This window comes from Sprattus sprattus (assembly GCF_963457725.1).
Source record: "Sprattus sprattus genome assembly, chromosome: 4".
In the NCBI taxonomy this organism is placed as follows: domain Eukaryota; kingdom Metazoa; phylum Chordata; class Actinopteri; order Clupeiformes; family Clupeidae; genus Sprattus; species Sprattus sprattus.
The window spans coordinates 33,914,195-33,937,193 of NC_137923.1; the positions used below are offsets into that span (position 1 = coordinate 33,914,195).

A 22,999-nucleotide genomic window follows, 5' to 3' on the forward strand; every position below is an offset into this window, starting at 1 on the left:
AAGACAGGCAGACTTAATCGCTTACTTGACATAAATATCTTTTTTAAGTGATTTTGTTGCCGTTTCATGGCTTCCGCTGAGAGAAAAAAAATATGCAAATAGCACTTGCAAAAAAAGCAACGTATCACTTGCTGACTTCAAGTTACAAAGAAGTTCTGTTGCAAGTGAATGGACTACTAGTGGAATGATATGAAAGATGAAAAGTGAATGGACTACTTGTGGAATGATATGAAAAGTGAATGGACTACTTGTGGAATGATATGAAAAGTGAATGGACTACTTGTGGAATGATATGAAAAGTGAATAGACTACTTGTGGAATGATATGAAAGATTAAAAGTGAATGGACTACTTGTGGAATGATATGAAAAGTGAATGGACTACTTGTGGAATGATATGAAAAGTGAATAGACTAGTTGTGGAATGATATGAAAGATTAAAAGTGAATGGACTACTTGTGGAATGATATGAAAAGTGAACGGACTACATGTGGAATGATATGAAAGATGAAAAGTGAATGGACTACTTGTGGAATTCTATGAAAAGTGAATAGACTACTTGTGGAATGATATGAGAAGTGAATAGACTACTTGTAGAATGATATGAAAGATGAAAAGTGAATGGACTACTTGTGGAATGATATGAAAGAAGAAAAGTGAATGGACTACTTGTGGAATGATATGAAAGATGTGAATTAGAAGCACCTCTGGGGCTCCTGGAAGTGTATTGTTTTGGTAAGGAGACTCCCTGACACATTAAGAGATAACCTCACTTCCTGACACCTTAAGACATAACCTATGCTCTGATCAATCCCTGTGAATGTTCTGATCAATCCCTGTGAATGTTCTGATCAATCCCTGTGAATGTATGTTCTGATCAATCCCTGTGAATGTTCTGATCAATCCCTGTGAATGTTCTGATCCATCCCTGTGAATGTTCTGATCCATCCCTGTGAATGTTCTGATCAATCCCTGTGAATGTATGTTCTGATCGATCCCTGTGAATGAATGTTCTGATCAATCCCTGTGTATGTACAGTATGTTCTGATCAATTCCTGTGTGTGTATGCTCTGATCAATACCTGTGTGTGTATGCTCTGATCAATCCCTGTGTGTGTTCTGATCAATCCCTGTGTATGTTCTGATCAATCCCTGTGTATTTATGTTCTGATCAATTCCTGTGTATGTTCTGATCAATCCCTGTGTATGTATGTTCTGATCAATCCCTGTGTATGTATGTTCTGATCAATCCATGTGTGTGTTCTGATCAATCCCTGTGTATGTTCTGATCAATCCCTGTGTATGTTCTGATCAATCCCTGTGAATGTATGCTCTGATCAATCAGGCCACTGAAACCACAGATGTGCCGTCTGAAAAACCAAGACCTCACTTAGAGAAGATAGCAAGAGAGCATGAACACAATCTGGGTATGGTAAGCAAGGGGAAAAGCAAAGGTGACTCTGCTGTCTCCCAGAGTTGTTTACAGCCCATTAACCATGCAAAGAAAAAAGTTGGCCAACTGCTGGTTGTTGCTTACTTCCTTGACACCGACAGCTTCATAGTCTGCTCTACTTTCCTCTGAGCATCCAGCTCTGAGTGATGGGGAATGTAATGCAAAAGAGAAGCTGTGATGTGACGTGAGGGGACGACACTGAAACCCAACCCAAGAGTCTGCTGGATGGGCTAATCACAAAATAGGTCAACTACTTGCAATACTTTTATCTGTACACATATTTGTGATAAATACAACAAATCATAATCGATGATACAAAAGTCTTAATCAATAAAAGTTTGTGGAAAAAATGGGTCTGTCATTGTTTTCATTGCTAGCTACACTAGCTACAGAATAACAGCTGGGAAAGGTGTTGATTCAGTTTAATGTCTATGAAAGGTGTTAATTCAGTTTAATGTCTATGAAAGATGTTGATTCATCTTGAAAGATGTTGATGCAGGTCTTCCATGCAGTATAGAGGGGGTTACTGATGTAGTGGCAATTGCTGACCTATGGAGGCAGCATTATGCAGAGCTGTTTAATTGTATTAAATATGAGCCTTATCATATTGGCAAAATAGATCAAGAAAGTATTTGTTTTATCCCCAATGATGTTCTCAGTGCCATAGGGCAACTTGCAGACAAGAAAGCTAGTGGCCTGAACAACATCACAGCAGAGTAAGTTAGCTGGGCCCAGGTTGGCAATGCTATTGTCTATCTGCTTTATTGGGATGGTGACCCATGGTATATTGCCAGACTCCATGATGTCAGTAGTTATTGTCCCAGTTATCAAAGATAAGGCTGGTAAAATTGGAATTATTGATAACTATAGACCCATAGCACTTGCCAGCATTCTCTCCAAAGTGCTAGAAAGATTAATCCTTGACAGCATAAGTGAATTCATAGCCACCACTGTCAATTAGTTTGGCTTTAAGCCCAAGCATAGTACTGACCTATGTATTTATGCTCTGAAAGAAGCAATAGACAAATATAGAAGGCAGGGATCTACTATGCTTATAGGGTTTATTGATGCATCCAAAGCATTTGACGGCGTCCACCACTTTAAGCTGTTTGATAAGTTCAAGCTTCGGGGTGTGCCCAGTAGCTTAGTACGCATTGTAGCTTATTGGTATGCAAACCAGAGCATGAGAGTAAGATGGGGGAACATCTTATCTACCCCTTTTTATGTTGGGAACGGGGTCCGGCAGGGGGGTATATTATCCCCAGCCCTTTTCAATATCTATATGGACGACCTTTCCAGGCAGCTGGGGGGATGTAATACAATGTCAACCACTTTATGTACGCACACAACCTTTACTATCCCCGAGTACAGGTGGGTTTCAACAGCTGCTTAACATCTGCACTAATTATGGGATCGATTTTGATGTAAAATATAATGCCAAGAAGAGCGTGGTAATGGTCTGTAGAACTAAGGAGGACATGGATATTAAGTTCCCTGCCTTTCATCTTTCTGGGCAAGCTCTGGGGATGTCCAATAGTATCAAATACTTAGGGCACATTATCACAGACACGTTAGAGGATGATGCTGACATGTTCAGACAGAGGAGACTGCTCTATGTCCAAGCTAAATTCCATCACTGTACATATGATGAGAAAATTAATTTGTTTAGAGCCTACTGCACCCCTCTCTATACAGCTCCACTCTGGGTGAATAACAAGAAGGGGAGCTTGCGTAAATTGAAAGTAGCCTATAATGACTGTCTTAGGATACTCCTGAAGAAACCCAGGAGTACTAGAGCCAGTCAGCTGTTCTGTAATATGGGTCTAACCACCTTCATGGCCTTGCTAAGGAACCTTACTTTTAAGTTAATGTGTCGGCTGGACCGCTCTTCAAATGTTAAAATTAATCTGAAGACAGACCCTGGCCGTAGCTCTGTCAAGTACACATCTAAGATCTGGGAACACTGGCATGAGTGCCTTTTTTAGCCCTTCTTTCTTTGTATATTTATATGTATATATGATTGTATGTATTTATATGTAATTTATTGATTATATGTATTGTGCATCTTTCACGTGGGCCTTGAGCCTGTAATAAAGTGTATTATTAATAAAAGCCACATACTATGTCTCCCAGTATAATACTAGAAACATGCTGAAAGACAGGACACTACAGCAGACTACAACATATTATTGCACAAAATACAGGTTTGCCTTTATTTTTGAAACACAATAAAAACTAAATAAGAAATATTCAAAATGTTGCCCTGATCAAATAAACAAATGAACAGAAATACAACTATGGAATTGAAACATAATTAATTACAAACACCTAAAGGTTTTGTTTCATAAATAGGCACAAACACGTACTATAAAAAGGTTCCATACAGACAGTGTACAGGAATATTCAGAATCATTAAGAATGCCAAGGTAACAGCATCCGCCCAGTCTGCTTTGTGTAATAAACACTGTTTTCAAATATGATACTGGATGACAATTTTAATTATTGTGGTTTGTGGTACAAAAAGATGTATTTTGTAGAGTACAAAATAAACTTTTTTTTAATCTCTCTCTCTCTCGCATACTTAGAACACTGCACTTTGTTGACCTCCCCTTTTACCTTTTAATCAGTCTTTATATCTGTGAAATGTCTGGAAAAATAAGTAAACATTTCCAGATTCATGAGCCATTTTGATTTAGTTATATCTGTTCCTTCAAGTTCATTATCACTAAAAAAAAGTTATTTCATTCTTATTCTCTTAACAATTCTAACACATATTGTCCAGACATCAGAGTGCTACAACATCAGAGTGCTACAACATCAGAGGGCTACAACAAGCCTCTACAGAACTCATAGCTCCTATGAACAGCCATTTTACAACATGTTTGTCTCGAGGGCAGTGCATTAGCAAAGATCATCAAAGACTGAAATGCACTGAGAGAGGGAGAGAGAGCAATATAATAGTCATGCTTTCTATTACAGTGTTCTTCCAAAAATGGTTTTGGTTAATTGCTATGTCAGCGAGATTGTGATTCCCCTTGTACAGAACATAAGTGCTTTCTAAATAGTAATTGTTTGACACAACCCTCTTACATGATAAACTACAGTGAATGATTCAAAATACATGTTCAGGATGGTATTTTTTCCTGAATTGTGGCCACATTTTTGAAGCGAGAAAAAAACACAACGGCTCTGGAACAGACTTGCTGTGATGTGGAACTGCCTTGGTTCTGTGATCATGGAGGATTTAGGGGTGATGGTTACAATCAGATAAGGTACAAAGCTTTATCTCTCTGCAGGGCGCTGTGGAAGGAAATCAAGATGGCAATGAACATCAAACATGGCAAGCCAAACATTGAAGGACAGTATTTTAAGAAAACAACACTAACATTTAGTATGGATTTGGTATACTCTTCTTAGTTTGTTAACTAAATACTGTACCACAAACAGCATTCATCCATCACTGAGGCCATATCTCAGTCTATTGTTACTTCCAAAGTATTGGTCCATTTGGTCTCTCCTGCTTAACCCCTTCTCCCCATCTCGTCTCTGTTCATGTTAGACAACCTCTGCACACAAGCTGTCCATACTGTCAAATACAATATTCACTTTTATCCTGTCACTGCACTACCTCAGTAAATATAGAATGCTTCTACTGTCAAATGCAGTCCTCAGAGATAGTCTATCACTGCACTACCTGTGTAAATACCAGCACTTACTATAAAACATGTATACTAATATTTGTTGGATCACTCCTGTACTTTTTCTGTAATTAATGCTACTTCTTGCATTTCTTGTTAAATGGCTAGAAGTGTATTTCATCCCATTGCTGTTTACTAACCAACATTTTTTTCTCTTATAGCGCAACCGTTGCCCACTAATGCCGAAAATTGTCACAATAAGCATAACCATTAAGTACTTATACACAAATTAGTCAGCCGAGCTCCGCCCACTCACTTTGTCTCTTTTCTTCCCCTCCAAGTCTAGTCTCCACTGCTGTAGTCTTTCCGCCTGATCTACATACAGAAACCCTTTGCCTATGCCTATGCCTATCCATCCCCACATGTCATGCATTCATTCTAACCCACTGATGTAACATCTAAATACTCTGTGCTAGTCATTTACTTGTAATGTAAATAATTGCCACTCTTGATCATCGCCACCATAATTACCCTTGAAGTAACCTTACCAGCATACTGTATACCCACTAAGCTGTTCTACCATACCTAAATGCTCTCTTCCTAAATTATTCAATTTTGTATTTATCACTCATGTTTATACCATCTTTTGTTTGTATGTAACGTGAACATGTATCATGTATATACCATCTTATGTTTGTATGTATCGTGAACATTTGCTGCATGCATACATGCATCTGTCATGTTTCTGATTGGCTCCCCTTCCTTTCTCCTCCCTTCCTTGTTGCCCTTGTACTTGCTCCAGGCGGGTTCAGGAACTTGGCTCTGTAAAGTGCCTTGAGACAGTTGTATTGTATTGTTTTCAATATAAATCAAATTGAATTGCATTGAATTGAATTGAAATCCTGAATATCCTCATTAAAATAACTTAATGGCACCAATAAAAAGGCTAGCTGTGTGTCTGTGCTAATAACCGCCTTTACAGCTTTCCCTGCCTAAGGTTCTCCTCTACTGACATTTAGATAGCTCAGCACAAGAGCACAAAAATGGTGTCACCTTTCACACAAATAAGGCCAGACCACATCACCTTTTGTGTATAGTTCGAACGTTTTTGTTGGAGTTATATTTTTGGATTTTGACCCTGGACTGAATGGAAATTTGGTGTGTTAAGCAGGAGTGGGCTACAGACAGAGCATGCTGTACTGTGTAGGAAGGCCTTTACGGATCAGCATGCGATGCATGTTGCAGCTGTTGCCAGCCAGTTGTGCACTGGTGTTGCATCCTGCCACCCTTACTATGCTTGTATAAATAAAATCCCCTTGCACCATGTCAGCCAACAGAATTTAACATAACTCCTTACAACTATAAAATTCCAAATGTCTATAAAACTGGGCTACAGACAGCGCATGTTGTACTGTGTAAGAGGGCCTTAACGGATCCCGGTGTAACAGGCCAAATTAACTCCTGTCCAGATAAAACCTGGGCATACTTAGGCCCGGGCCAGAGTATACCCCGGGGATAAACTGTCCTAGGCCAAACTATACCCGGGGGTGTAAAATAGCCTAGGCCATACAATACCCCTCCAGGCCAGAGTATCCCCAGGGGGTTAACCTGTCCTAGGCCAAACTGTACCCTGGGGTGTAAAATAGCCTAGGCCAGACTATTCCCCTCCATGCAGGGTCAGTCCTTCCAATAGGTTATAAAGGCAGTTGCCTAGAGCGCCACCTAGAGGGAGGCGCCAAAAACTGCGCCTAGCAAAACAAATATATATATATACAGTATATATACAGCTGAGGAGACCACTTCAAAATTATTTTTCTGGTTTTACCATTTATTGGTATGTGTTTGAGTAAAATAAAAAATAGTGTTTTATTCTATAAACTACTGACAACATTTCTACCAAATTTCCAATAAAAATATTGTCATTTAAAGTACTTTTTTGCAGAAAAATTACAATTGGTCAAATGACAAACGTTGTCCTGGAAGAAAAACTTGCTTCCTTTTGCTCTGGCAATGTTCCCCAACTCTGAGGAGTGTTTTTTACAGCAGATCGATGCTTCATGCCACACAGCCAGGCCAGTGAAGGTGTGGATAAAGGACCACCAGATCAGGACCCTGTCATGGCCAGCCCAATTCCCAGACCTGAATCCCATTAAAAACCTCTGGAATGTGATCAAGAGGAAGATGGATGGTCACAAGCCATCAAACAAAGTCGAGCTGCTTGAATTTTTGCGCCAGGAGTAGCAAAAAGTAATCCAACGGGAATGTGAAAGACTGGTGGAGAGCATGCCAAGACACATGAAAGCTGTGATTGTAAATCAAGGTTATTCCACCAAATATTGATTTTTTTTGAACTCTTCCTTAGTTAAAGCATTAGCATTAGTTCAATTGAATATGAACTTGTTTTCTTTGCATTATTCGAGATCTTTTGCTATTTTGACCAATTGTCATTTTTTTGCAAATAAATGCTCTAAATGACAATATCTGTATTTGAAATTTGGTAGAAATGTTTTCAGTAGTTTATAAAATAAAACTAAAATGTTCATTTTACTCTAACACATACCAATAAATAGTAAAACCAGAGAAACTGATAATTGTAATAACTGATAAAAAGTGGTCTCTTAATTTTCTGGTACTGGACGAAAAAGAATGGATATCTGGACACTCTTTTATTATAACTTGACAGAAAATAAAACACAATGCACTGCAATAACGGGTTGATAAACGGTAAAAAACCTCGAGAGGCACCTCCCTGTAATTTATGCTATGGCAAATAAGCTAGTAACTGTCAATGATTATGTTATGTGATGTCGTTATGTGAAGTGTTGAAGTAATCTTTGATCTTTGTGGATGTTTTGATGTTTTTTTTCAGTGTTTAACTTTGAACATTTATATTGTAGCGAGGACTTGCTAGTCTTAGAAGTTTTCAGGACGTAGTAATCTTTGATCTTTGTGGAAGTCTAATATTTTTTCAGTTTTTCTGGTTGAAGTAATTAAAGTCTATGTTTTAGAGTTTTAAGATTTAAGTCAGTAAGCTTTCTCACTTAACTTACCTGACAAAGCTGAACCCCCAATAAAATGTTGAAAAATTAAGTAATTATTGTGTATATCACTCAACACTACTGATATCATGGGGGTATAATCTGGCCCGAGGGGGTATGAATTGGCCTAGGCCAATTTGAACCCCGGAGTATAAATTGGCCTGGGCCATATTATACCTGGGGTATAATCTAGCCTAGGCCCCTTTAACCCCAGGTATAGTCCGGGCCGGGGATATACTATGGCCTGTTACACCGGGTACAGCATGCGGTACGTGTTGCAGATGTCGCCAGCCAGTTGTGCACTGTTGTGTATCCTGCACCCTTTCTATCCAAACCTAAATTCACATGCACCATGTCAGCTAACCATAACTAAACATAACTCATAAAAACTAAACATACACTAAATCCCCATACACCTCGCTGGGCAGCCCATCTCTCTTCTGCTTTATGGTATTATGCTAATACGCATAAAGTGGGCCGTTATCTACTGTTAATTGTTTACCTAAATGTATCTCTCTGTATCTGTTTATCAAATTGATGTTTACTGACCAAATTTCCTCTCTGCTTGCAAATGCCTATGGCTGTGGAAACATTGTTCCTCATCACCATATCCATTAAGCATATCTGTGTGTATTGGCAGCTAAACTCTACCCACTCACTTTGGCTCTTTATTCCCCTCCTTGTCTAGCCTTTCTTCACTGTGGGATGCTGCTGTAGTCTCTCCACCTTATCTACTTGCAGAAAACCTCAGCCTACACTTACCCACCCCCACCACACTGTCATGCACTTCTTCTACCCCATACTCTGTGCTAGCTTTACCTCCAATGTTAATATTCCTCATAGTTTTCTGGTCCATTACTCTATTCACCCTCTACTGACTGTAGACCCACAAAGCTACAAAACCTGAAAGCTCTCCCGACCTAGTGGGCTATCAATTCTATATGTATCATGTACATATCATGCTATGTTTGTATGTATTGTGTATATTTAGCACATGTATACTAGCATTCTCATCCTGAAACGTGCATGAATTCATCTGCCATGTTTCTGATTCCCTCCCCTCTTCTTTTTCTATCTCCACCTCTTTCCCAGGCTGGCTCTAAGCAGATCGTCACCCCCTTAGTTTTTTCTTGCCCATGTCACCATTGTGCTTGCCCTAAGGGGGGGGCACAGGCTCTGGGCTCTGTAAAGTGCCCAGCGACAATTTGATTGTTTTGGCATAATATAAATAAAATTAAATGTAATGATTCAACCTGGTGGTGCAGGTTTGTCCTGGAGGCTACTGATGTACTGACCCATTGCTGCAGTAGTCAGGGGTCCAGTCCGGTGTGTTCCTGCAGTGATAGTCCAGGGACGAGGACAGGCCAGGGCCAGGCCCAGCAGAGGAGGTGACATTGATCGTGTTCTGGAACTCTGATTGACCTGGGAAACCCTGTCAACAGTTACATATTGTGTTAACACCAGATCGGAAATTGGAATTGAATTTGCAAACAATTTTATTGATTGATGCCATCCTAATGAATAGATACACAACAATGTAGTAAATAGATCCAGCATTTGTGAGTTACAAGTCATGTAGAAATGCGAATCTGTTGAATTTGTTTACCGACGTACTGCAATGATTTTGACAACTATTGGTAATCCATGAATAGTTTTGTCATATTACGACAATACCAAGACTGCAAGAACCAGACCACAGTAATGAGTATGACAAGCCTCTGTGCTAAAACGTGACCTGTATAAACAAGCTGGAATTGATCTTCACAACTGCTTACATGTGCTAATGGCAATTTAAATGATACAAACATCACTGAGGACATGAAACACTAATGAGGAAGTCTTCTTCTCAGAATTGCTGTGTATGTTTGTTGTTAGGTTTTGCGATTTGAGAACTCCATGAAGACTGCATGACAAAGGAAGTTAATCTCTATAGCACACAAGAGAATCTGAAGCCTGAAAGAGCGCGACAGCAGGTGGCTGAGTTCATCTCCCTCTCTAGAGATTCTACCTATTCATGAACTGTTTCTCAAATTCTTCTCCTTCATGCGATCACAAAAGCTCCATCTGCCCCTTTGTGTCCTCCCTCCCCCCTCAACCCATCACGCCCCCTCCTGCCTTAGCTCGGCGAAAAAGTTGAACTGCAGTGTTTTGTTTGCTCTTCACAAATATGCAAAAATGAGGTTCGGATTATTACTCCCCGGCGGATTTAAAGCTCCCTATAAAGAAAGGATCTGTGGAGCTGCGGTTTAAGAACTCACTCTCAAATGGAGGAAGAGAAATCAAGTTTAAGCAGTTTTACTAGTCTCTAAGAGATTGACACAGTCCTACACGGAGCCCTCTGCTAATCTAAAATTGGACTTCAGACAAATTCATATTCTTATCTGCATAGAAATGAGACCTCTCTCTTCCTGCTCCTGATGATCATCCATGGCAACAGTTAATTTGCCTGCTGAGGACTGATAATAAAGAAGCATATGAAATTCAAGTATTTTCTCTTTTTAAATATGTTTCCCAGAATTCCCAGCAGGCAAGGGAAGAAAAACTTCCAACAAAGGGTGCTTTCATATTTAAATATGGACCGGAGGAAATCATTCCTTACAATTAACAAAACCAGCATCTTTTTCTCTTAACAGATGTGACAGAACCTTTAACAGGCACACACGCACAATGAAATAAACTCCATGATAAGGTGACCCTAGTGTGAAGGGGCCTGGGGTAAGGGTCATTTCACAGTGAGACAGTTTGTTCTCTCTAAATGTGATGCATTGGTTAAATAAATGCCAAGGTGGAAATTAATCGCATATGTGTTGTGGCTATTGTTATAGTTAGCTAGAGATACCTAGCGAACCTGCCATAGCATAGACAGGTAGCTAAGCAACAACCCCGTCACATGCTAGCTTCTGCTGCTCATTTGTGTATGATGTTGCGCTTCACCAGTTTTTCAGCCAGTGTGACAATATCTCTTTATGACATATCTGTATATATCTTTATCTTCAGTAGTTTCCATCTTCAATAATTGAGAGCCATTTTCATCAGATAATTCTGCTCTCATTCATGAATCTCAGTGTTTTTTAACTGAAGCCTTAATTAGCATCCAAATTATATTGCATATTTCTTACAGAGATAAATTGAAAATCTGTCTGTGATATTGTACAATTCCTTTTCTGCAGCAACAGCATGAACACAAAACGGGCAGATATGAATTGATTGGCTCTTGGCTTCATTCCCCTGTGAAGGAGGTAAGAGAAAGTGTACAAATGGAATGGCTGCCGCACAGATCGTCTGTGCATTAACATATACGACGACTAGACCATCAGTGTTCTACATGCTGTACCTACCACTGTAGCATTAAACCACACAAAACCGTTATTTGGTCATCTATTCACAGCATCCTTCTGTATGCATTTGTTTATCTTACAATTGATTGTGTTATGAGAGGATGCATGGGCTTGGATGTCTGTTTCCACACATCTGTGTGTGTTAGCTGTTGCAGTGTGTGAAAGTGTGAGCTCATCTGTGTGTATTAGCTGTAGCACAGAGCTCATCTGTGTGTGTAAGCTGTAGCAGTGTGTGAGAGCTCATGTGTGTGTGTTAGCTGTAGAGAGTTCATCTGTGTGTGTGTGTTAGCTGTAGCAGTGTGTGAGAGCTCATCTGTGTGTGTGTGTGTGTTACCTGTAGCAGTGTGTGAGAGCTCATCTGTGTGTGTGTTTTACCTGTAGCATAGGGTGACCAGACGGTTTTAACGGACCGTCCCGATTTTGAGTTGCGTGTCCCGCGTCCCGACAAAAAACCTGTCGGGACGCTAAAATGTCCCGGTTAACATCAACCACTATGAAATTGTCCCGGTTGTCAGCGATTACATAGCCAATGTGGTCTTATTATAGCCTGATCATTAACTAAACCCATGTAGAAATACTAATAAAGCGTCCAGTGTATGATTTGAACAATGTGTGTCAGTCAATCATAGTGGTCTGCGTCTGCATAACCTGTGCAACCAGCGTTACAATGTATTTGTTTCTGCCTAGTAACGTCTCTTCAACGACAGCCAGGATTACAGCCATGGAGTTTAGCTCAAAGTAAACGGTGCAAGGAGTGAAATTGTAAGTACAGGTAGATACAGAATGTGGCTGTATATGTTATCTGTAGTTGTTAACGATTGTTACCTGCTCAAATGTAGGTTTACTTGAGGTAAATGAAAGGGAATATTGTAATGTAGTGGGCTATGTTAACACTAAGCTAGCAAGCAAGCTAGCTATGTTGTTAGTGTGAACGAGCAAATTCGAAATACAAGAAATAACTATCGACATCTCTCTATTCTTTGCATTAATATATCTCTCTAGTATTTCGAAACAATAATATCAGTCCCTACCTATAGAATGTTGCTGTTTATAATCAGTTAATGCTAGTGAATCCTAATTTGACATGATTAAAGTGCATTGGGTGCCTTCCATTTCAGCCCATTTTACAATATATATCATTTGATAATGAATATTTATTTCAAATGGGCACCCTAAAAAATTGCCGCGCGCTGCGCACGCAAACATGCCTTGGGGATAAGCCCCCCATATCTTTGATACCTAGAAACTCTCCTGTTGTTGGCAAAATGTACGCTCCTGGCTAGGGGTGCAACGGATCAAAAAACTCACGGTTCGGATCGTTCCTCGGATCAGAGTCACGGATCGGATCATTTTTCGGATCAGCAAAAAAAAAAAAAAAAAAAAATAGACAAGACAAATAAACATGTGGAGGAAGGGGCTGCTTAAATGCCGCGGTGATGAGCGGTTGTTGAGCCGCTTTCGGTTTCACTCCTGTCAGTGAAACACCGGGGTGATGTCGCTGTAAATGCGTGGCCATGCTCGATGTGTTGTCACTGTTGTATGGCTTTCTTGTGCCACAGTGCCTACACACCGTCACGGTTTTATCCACCAACCTCTTTCCTTCTGCATTCAATTTGACAGGGGAGCCAAAATGCTCCCAAACAGGGGATTTAAATGTGGGCGTTCAAGTTATTCTGTTCCTCCGCTCGCCATGACCACGCTGTGTTGCAGGTTTTTCTTTATGTTAGCAATCGCTATGTCAGCTATGTGTTACGTCTGTGTGGTAACCTAGGCGACAGGTTTGTGTGGCAGCGTGAGTATATGGAAACAGACGTAGCACTAGAGGCAGCAGTTATCGTTACAGTAGTCACCGAAGTCTAGCCTACTTTTATTTTCCATGCCCACTGTTCTACATGTTGTACGCTGAGGACAATACATCACAACGAGCCATAGGACAGAGCTCACCCCTACTCCTGGCACATGTTCAGGATAAAAAGCGTGTGCGTGCACGAGCATTATGGCCACGCGCAAAGTGTCCCGGTTTTAGGTCCGGCAAATCTGGTCACCCTACTGTAGCAGTGTGTGAGAGCTCATCGTGTGTTAGCTGTAGCACAGAGCTCATCTGTGTGTGTTAGCTGTAGCACAGAGCTCATCTTTGTGTGATAGCTGTAGCAGTGTGTGAGAGCTCATTTGTGTGTGTTAGCTGTAACACCGAGCTGATCTGTGTGTGGTATAGAGCGTGGCTCGGGCCGTTTTTTTCTGTCCGAGCCCGGCCCGGTCCGACAGAATAGTAACCGAGCCCGGACCGAGACCGACAGCCATTAAGATTTTTTTTTTCGAATCCGAACCGAGCCCGACGGAATTAATTTCTCAACTGTTCATAGTAGCCTACTAATGCCACATTGACGTACGTCTTTTATGAATATCCTGGCTTTATTAAACTGGGGCATCAACAGTTAAACAAACAAGCGCTGTTAAACGAACAACCGCACACAATAAGGCCAATAAGCATATTTAAATTAAATGATTCACATTGCAAGAACGTTTAGTAAAATGGTGCGGCTCCTTTAAGATGAGCACGTACAAGGACAAAGGTGACGCATAGTTTGGATGTAGCGACAAACATTTATGTGCTGTAACAGTATTAACCAGTATGTGAGTAACGTGAGCTTTATTAAAGCATATTAATAGCGTGTGTAATGTGTAGCTATTTCATCCCGTTTGTTAACCTTTCCTGCTGTCTGTATATGTCTGTACTAACCAGCAGCAGACGTAAAGGAAAGGGAATAATAAACCCTGAAGTTAAAAACATGTAGCTAATCTACTTCGGCCGTGGAGCATTTTGCTCCCCTGCAATCTCCAACTATCAGAGACAGACAGCAGGAAAGTTTAACACATGGAATGAAATAGCTACACATTACACACGCTATGCTTTAATAAAACTCACGTTTTATGTTACACTAACGGAGGCACAACAGACAAGTCTTACCATTGAAGATCTGTTAGCACGCCGACGTTCGTTCTGAAACTATCTACATCCAACCATCGAAGTTTAATTCATGTTGTTGTGGAGAACGAGAGTTGCATCAATCATATTTCATTAAAACTTCACACTTCTTACATTGGACATATCCAACAGCCTAATTAGAATCTGCATCGTCTACTAAGCAGAAATATCTCCATACAGTAGATTTCCCTTCGTTTAGTATCATTTTAAACTCTCCAGATTACAGTTTCTCTTTTAACTTTCTCCGTGATGCCATTTTGCCACCTGTTATCATGTTGGCACGGACATAAACAAATTCCCGCCACGGGAAGAAGGCTGTTATCCTAAAATGTAGGACCTAAATGTGATTTTTTTTTATTCTCAAAAACGAACTTTTGCATCATGTGAAGCAGACAGTTGGCTTCACTATTTATTAAGATATTTAAAATGTGGAATGTTCAATGCATTATCGCGCTGATGTGTCGAACCCGCCCTGAGCCCGCTTATACATTTCTAATATTTGTCCGAACCCGGCCCAACCCGACGGGTTCCGACGGGTTCCGACGGGTTCCGACGGGCTCGGGTCGGGTTGCAGTCCTCTAGTGTGGTAGCTGTAGCACAGAGCTCATCTGTGTGTGTTAGCTGTAGCACAGAGCTCATCTGTGTGTGTTAGCTGTAGCACAGAGCTCATCTGTGTGTGTTAGCTGTAGCATAGAGCTGATCTGTGTGTGTTAGCTGTAGCAGTGGATGAGAGTAAGAAGTGATCTGTGTGTGTTACCTGTAGCAGGGGGTGAGAGCTCATCTGTGTGTGTTAGCAGTACATAGCTGGTATGTGTGTGTTACCTGTAGCAGTGTGTGAGAGCTCATCTGTGTGTGTTAGCTGTAGCAGTGTGTGAGAGTGAGCGCTCATCTGTGTGTGTTATCTGTGTGTGTTACCTTTAGCAGGGGGTGAGAGCTCATGTGTGTGTGAGAGCTCACTGTGTTACCTGTAGCAGTGTGCGAGAGCTCATCTGTGTGTGTTAGCTGTAGCAGTGTGTGAGAGTGAGAGCTCATCTGTGTGTGTTAGCTGTAGCAGTGTGTGAGAGTGAGAGCTCATCTGTGTGTGTTATCTGTGTGTGTTACCTGTAGCAGGGGATGAGAGCTCATGTGTGTGTGAAAGCTCACTGTGTTACCTGTAGCAGGGGGTGAGAGCTCATCTGTTGCTGGTGTATGCTGAGGTGCTGATGCAGGGGAGGGCTGATCTGCACTGGTGGCGGTGAAGCGGCTGACATCATCACTCCTCCTGGCATAGCTGCACTGGGCCTAGGGACCACACCTCGAGACAACATCCCCTGCATTGTGGCAGGCCGGTGGGGACTGAAGCCAGGCTGGTGCTGCTGCTGTTGCTGCTGGTGGTGCTGCTGGTAGGGATGACTCATGTAGTGGTGGGGATGTCCAGAGCTAGGGAACACTGGTGGCTTGCTGGTCATGATCTGAGACGCCTGTGATCCTTTCACATCTACTGTCTCACAATAACTCTATGGAATAAAAGGGAAATGAGGAACCCCAATGTTAAGAACACACTGGTTCAAAGGCAGTTATCATCAATCTTGCAGATTTGTCCCTTTAATCATGTTATACCTGTGTGTATGTTAAAAGTATGTGTAGACAGATTGTTGTGGAGCTCACCTGAGAGACAAGGTTTGCTCTGTATGCTGCCAGCTGTTTGAGGTACTCTTTTTTAGCTGTCTCAGTATTCTTTTTGTACATCTGCAAAATGCAGCATATGTTAAAACATAAATACAAAACACTCACAAAAGATTTTTCCCCCCACAATATCAAGTATTTTGAACTATAACTAACAGTAGTTTCTTTTAAACTTCTTTCTCATTTTCGTCACAAAATATATTTGCCATTTTTGGCCATCAAAGCAACCTGTAAATGAGCATATAGTATACTTCTGCCTTTTTGTCCGTTTGTGTACCTGTTTCTGCTCCTCACCCAGGCCGTCCCACATTGAGGCCACGATCTTGGACACCTCCCCAAATGTTGCATTGGGGTTCTGTGCTTTAATAGCAGCTTGTCTGTCCCGGAAGAAGAGGGCGTACGCTGACACAGGTTTCTGGGGCTCATTGGGGTCCCTCTTCTTCTTCTTCTTGGGCGTCTTCGGCTTTTTGGCTTGATCTGGGGCAGCTCTCTTCTCGGCTCCATTCATCTGGAGACCCAAATACTCACATTTCAGAAAAGCCCAGAAACACAACATGTGAGCACCTCCAGTTTTTTTTTCTGTCTCTTGAGAGTCATGATCAATCTGTAATAAGATTGAATAGCAGTAGTTTCCTATCTCTCTTCTTAATCTATGATGAACATGACACAGGATATGCCAAAACATTACATTCCACTTAACATGACACAGATACATACAGTAACATAAGTCAATGCATGCAACACAGATAAACACAACAGAGATATTGTACCCCCTCCATAACCCTGTACACATTCAGGATGCTCGACAACTGACTCTTTAACACCCCCACAATCTGGTGTATTCTTCGAATCCTCCCTAAACTCAATTCCCTGATCTCTCTGTCAATGTGCCTACTAGACCCTATCCCTGCAAAATGACTTAAGTATGTACTGCCTAGATGATAGATGAGCAACTACTTAAAGTAATTATCAATTCTCTTATTTCAGGCTTGTGAGAAGGTGAAATCCCTCCCTTCTCACTTGGGCAAGAAAAAGAGACGTTGAGTTCCCCTCTGCAATAGTTGGTTCCATGCTCCCCCATGTTTTGGTGGGGTCCAAATTTGCCCAATTGATCCCAAGTGGCTGCCCTATTTAAAGAATGCCTCATTTTCATGAGGGAGAACTTTAGAGAGGCCGGAAGGTTGAGTGCTGCCCTGCTGCAAGGTTAAGTGTAACGGTGTCTAGCTGTGTAAACACTGTTTGCCGTGTTTTGTGCCGTGTTTTGTGGATGTACTTAGTTTCGTGCTTAGTTTCTGGGCCTAGTTTGGGGCCTAGCTTGTGCCTGATAGTTCTTTTCATTGTTCATCTCGTGTGTACATATGTTTAGGGGTTACTGGAGAGAGTCCCCTTGTATGTAGATAAATAGATTTTTATAAGAGCCACCATCTCCTGCACCTTTTTCCCCACATCACCACCAAGTCCAGTCGCCACATCCCGGAAAAATGTAAGGTGACCACCTTGGTCCCTCATGAGGCTATAAAACTATTATAGTCCAAAATAGCAGTCATCAGACCATCTCCCAAAAAAACCTTGGTCCTGAGGACCTGACTTATGGAAGACCTACAGTATGTCCAAACCTGACTATCCTGTCAAAGACCAATGTCCAACCTCGCTATCCTGACCAAGACCTATGTCCAACCTCCCTATCCTGTCAAAGACCCATGTCCAACCTCCCTATCCTGACAAACACCTGTCCAACCTCCCTATCCTGTCAAAGACCCATGTCCAACCTCCCTATCCTGTCTAATGGAAGACCCAATTCCAACCTCCCTATCCTGTCAAAGACCCATGTCAAACTCCATCTCCCAAAAAAACCTTGGTCCTGAGGACCTGACTTATGGAAGACCTACAGTATGTCCAAACCTGACTATCCTGTCAAAGACCTATGTCCAACCTCCCTATCCTGACTAAGTCCTATGTCCAACCTGCCTATCCTGACTAAGACCCGTGTCCAACCTCCCTATCCTGACTAAGACCTATGACCTCCCTATCCTTCCCTAGTTTCTGTCTCTGAGACTCTGAGACTGTAAATGCATAACAACTCCTGAAAAAATCAAACACTGAATTAAAAAATTCACAGACCCTCTCAAAATAAAATGTTTGCATCAAATGGCAACTACTCATATGGCTAGAGGTTTTCAATCACTAATGTGATACATCAAAAAAACAGTTAGCATTGTAGCAAGCACCTTTAGAACATTTTATTGTTTTGGTGCTATATGAATAAAATAAAATGTAATTGTTAGGCTTATTCCTTATGTGGTTTGAGTGTAACAGTGAAATTCATACCATTATGATAAAGTTCGACCACTTTACTGTAGCAGCAAATTCATTTTTGTTAAGTTTTCCAAAACACTGGGTTACATCGTACAATGGTACAAATGAGCCAAACTGCTGCTCAGAATTTGTCTGGGAATTCCCTGCCCCTTTACTGCATTTCATTTGCTCAGTTAGTCTGGCAAACTACTCATCAGCGATCCACTTCACTCACGTAATTGGACACGCCTTTAACCAATCAGACCAACGATACTATACAACGATACAACGATCGGTAATAAAGCAAACACATATTTTTTCTGTATGAATTGTTCCAGGGCAAGTTTCTGTTCTGTTTTCAAAGAAAACTTGCCTTATCGAAGTTTTGCGGTGCTTCGGCGGCCACCATGTCCAATGTTTAAAAACTCTCCGCGCAGTAGATTTTGTAACGAAGCCGTGGTAAGTTTAAATCCGCCAATGGCGCGCCAGGTAGCCAAAAGCCAGTTTGTGATTGGCTCCAAGGATTCTGGAAATCTTGAAATGAACGGTTATCCAAAGTTGGCCAGACCCAGTGCAGAGGCAAAATCAATTTGGCCGGAAGAAGTGGGGCGGGACTTCCCAGACTAGCTCAGAATATGAATTCCATTCATTCTGGAAGATTCTCCTATTCATGCATATAGTCATCTGGATTACCCCTGCTTTTAAAAGATGGTAAACATTCACCGCAAAGCCGCCTCCCACAGTTTTCATACATACAACAAAATACGTAATTAGTTTGTACATACCATGCCATGTTTTAAGCCGCATGTTGCAGCAAAATTATGCATGTCAGTACATCTGTCCCACAATATTTCAAAGTGTTCTGTGTAAAAACCCATCTCATTTGTAAGATGTAAAAAAACTAAAAAATTGACCCTTTGTGCATAGCATAACAAACGGCCTGGGTGACTGCATCCAGCCTCTTCTTTGGGCCTGGTCGAAGCAACACAATCAAAGCCCTCCTTTAGACCTCATACATATGCTGTTTGCACAAACGTTTCTGACTATGTGTGTGATGTTTTGCTATATGAAATTTAAAAATGACTGTGAGGCTGGGAATTAGCTTATCATTTTGCAGACTTGGTTGCACACTGTTCCACACTTCTACTCACCTTCAGACAGTCATCTCCATCCTCCTCATGCACAGAGCTGGATGGAGAGGGTGTGGCTGATTTGCTTCCCGGAGGTGATGGGGAACTACTGCTACCATTGCTGATGGGGTTTCCACACAATCCCAGCTGAGTATTCATGTGTGATTTCTTCATGGTGGTCAGCGAGCCTTGATGACCCATGCTTGATTGGCACTTGGACCTCAGGACCTCTAGATGGGGGTGGCTGTTGTATTTAGATTCAGAGTTGACCATCTGCTGCATCTGGTTCAGAAAATGCAGAAAATATTTTAGCTATAGACTAATTAACCATAACTTAGATAGATAGATAGATGGATAAAAACTTTTTTGCCACACAACAATGTTGGTGGTATTCCTTTGTCAGAGGTAGCTCAGGCCAGTACGGAGGGGAGAGAAGAATACTCCAGGTCAGCTTTGGGAGTTCAGGAGTCTGATAGCAAAGGGGAAGCAGCTGTTATTGAGGCGTGTCGTTCCAGCTCGCATAGATACTGTATGTAGCGTCTTCCAGAAGGCTTGCTGCAAATATATATTATATCCCAATGCTTAGCTTCTTAAAATCAATACTGGCAACCCTCCCCCACCTCTGCCATGTCACCTGAGACAGGTGCCCTGAGAAGCCCCCACACCCATCATTGTGCTCAACACAAAACCGGTAACAGGTGGGGCAACTGGAGGGGGGAGGGGTAGGGCAGGGAGACAGAGTGACAGTGGCTCTCTCTTTTTTGGAAGTAGGGAAATGAGGAACAGTACGGTACATTTGGCAGACATGGTTCGCAGTCTCAAAAACAGTCTCAACCATAAGAAAATGAAACACAAAAAGGGAGATGTCCGTATTATCTCATTCGTTTCTACTAGACGATGACATTAATAGTCAGCTTAAATCTGCTGCTTCTCGGATTTTTATATGGACCATGTTTCCTACAGTGTTACAGGAGAGATCTTAACAGGGTCACACAACATGCTCAGCTTTTAATAAATAGACATCTCAATATTATCTCTTCTGTTTCTCTCTCAAGACAACCTTGGTTTTTGGGGATTAGGCACAATTTCCTACAAAAAAGTGCATTTAACTAACCTATGACAAGAAGACTGTTCAAAGCTGTTGTGCAGAGGGCTGGCTATTTTATTGATTATGGTACGAAAGTACCTCATTCTAAAACTGTTTCTGATAAGGTATTTTAAGAGGAATACCTGTGATTAAATTGAAACATAATTGAAACAATAATGAAATCACATCTTGGTCTCCCAAGATATCAAATATCCATCTTTGAGAGCTCAATGTTTCCTATGGACAGTGATTTGTTAACATTTAGTGCATGTGAACAAGGGGTAATAGCCAACAGATTGCAATGCCTTTATTATCAACACATAATCTAACAACTAATGCCATTGGTCACCAACATCAGTGCTGCACAAAATGAAATAAAGAAGAATGTTAGTGACATCACTTGTGTGGGTTCATCTTTACAATATTTAGCTCTACCATGTGAAATAATTTAAAAGAAACCCCTTCAGCCCTAGGTTTATTCCTTATTTCAGAGATCCAAAGCAGGGCTATTGAGTGGAGGAGCGTCATGCTAACACATGCTAATGTACTGCTTTCAGTCACACAGGAGGAGCAGCGGGCCACAGGTGTTTACAAACCCAGCAACCACCAGTGTGACAGAAATATACAACAGAAACTGCAAGTTTGACTCTAAATTGACACAATTTCTCTGCATGTTGAACAGATACTGCCATCCAAATAGAGTAGGTTACTCATGCACTTCCCTAGCTACTAGCTATTAATCGAATTTCTCGAATAGAAACTGTAACTGTTTTAAAATACTTTATTCAATGTTGTAATCATTGAAGGTGGTCAAATTTCGCCAGTATACTCGATCTCCTCTCTCTGTCATTTTTCCTCTGGATCTTCCCCCCTGCCTCTTGCACCAGTAGGACCTGCACTCTCTTCTCCTCCTCCTCCTTCTGCTCCTCTCTCTAACTCATCCTCTCCACCCTCTGTCTCTCATATCAGCGGCACCTGATAAGCTCTCACTGGCTTCACTTGACACTGATGAGGGGATATATTAGATCTACATCGGGCTGCAGCAAGGAATAACAGTAGGCTACTATTCTGAAACAGATGTAAAATGATTTATACGTTATCTTTTAAATTGAGCAATATGTTATAATTTTTTGGGGCCTGGAAAGAACTAACTCCAACTCCGACTTTGTTGCCTATTTTTGGAGCAGTGGGCTTCTTTTCGGGATAACAGGCTTAGATTTGGCTATGGTACATAACCAGCCATGCATCTTACTAACACTGACATTGTATAGTATAAAAAAATAATATGAGCTGGTTAATAATTTGCAAACAATAGAAACACGGCAAACGTATACTTACATCAGCTGATCTGAGCTCCCCCTAAAGTTGCGGCGCTCACTGTAGCTCACTTTTACATGACTATCGTAAAATACAAATTGTCTAGTTGACAACTTTCCTAACACCAAACAGCAAGCAAGTGCAACACAATACATCCTCTTCCTCTTATCGCTAGCGTATGGGTCTAGTTCAACAGAATACATCCTCTTCCTCTTATTGCTAGCGTATGGGTCTAGTTCAACACAACACATCCTCTTCCTCTTATTGCTAGCGTAGGGGTCTAGTTCAGGGGTGGGCAAACTTTTTGACTCGCGGGCCACAATGGGTTCTAAAATTTGACAGAGGGGCCGGGCCCGGAACAGATGGATGGAGTGTTTGTGTGACCTAATATAAATGACATGTAAAAATCATCACATGAAAGGATTTGGCCTTTAACAGGTAGCAAAGCATTTATTTGCAAGGCAATTTAACAAATTGCACGAACATGAACGATACAAAAACATGTCGTAACGTAACTGATCAAACATCATGAAAACATCTGAGGCCTGCACCCAAACCAATTACCTCACTTGAACTTCTTTATTATTTACATTAACAGGTTAGAGCAGCCACGCAGGCTCTGTGTGGCATAGAGCTGCAACGATAAGTCGACAAAATCGACGACGTCGATTGTGAAAAATGGTCGACGTGGATTTTTATAGTCGAAGCGTCATTTAATTAAAAACAAAATATTAAAATAAATAAGCTAGCGTATGGGTCTAGTTCAACACAACACATCCTCTTCCTCTTATTGCTAGCGTATGGGTCTAGTTCAACACAACACATCCTCTTCCTCTTATTGCTAGCGTATGGGTCTTTTTCAACACAACACATCCTCTTCCTCTTATTGCTAGCGTATGGGTCTTGTTCAACACATCACATCCTCTTCCTCTTATTGCTAGCGTATGGGTCTTGTTCAACACATCACATCCTCTTCCTCTTATTGCTAGCGTATGGGTCTTGTTCAACACAATACATCCTTTTCCTCTTATCGCTAGCGTATGGGTCTAGTTGTT

The 22,999-nt window shown here is 41.3% G+C and overlaps 1 protein-coding gene across 1 annotated transcript in view; it reads right to left on the reverse strand.

The window, feature by feature from the left end:
* Positions 1-4,713: 4,713 nt before the first annotated feature.
* The window catches only part of tox (thymocyte selection-associated high mobility group box), a gene marked incomplete at its 3' end in the record, with an annotated part of 46,334 nt that continues 28,048 nt past the window's right edge, over positions 4,714-22,999 (reverse strand). The window contains exons 5-10 of the mRNA XM_080836961.1: positions 19,562-19,822; positions 16,393-16,623; positions 16,098-16,178; positions 15,602-15,946; positions 9,422-9,558; positions 4,714-4,750 (exon numbers count right to left, since the gene is read on the reverse strand). Of these exons, the coding sequence (XP_080693087.1) occupies positions 4,714-4,750; positions 9,422-9,558; positions 15,602-15,946; positions 16,098-16,178; positions 16,393-16,623; positions 19,562-19,822 (1,092 nt within the window). The remainder of the gene's footprint in view (positions 4,751-9,421; positions 9,559-15,601; positions 15,947-16,097; positions 16,179-16,392; positions 16,624-19,561; positions 19,823-22,999) is intronic.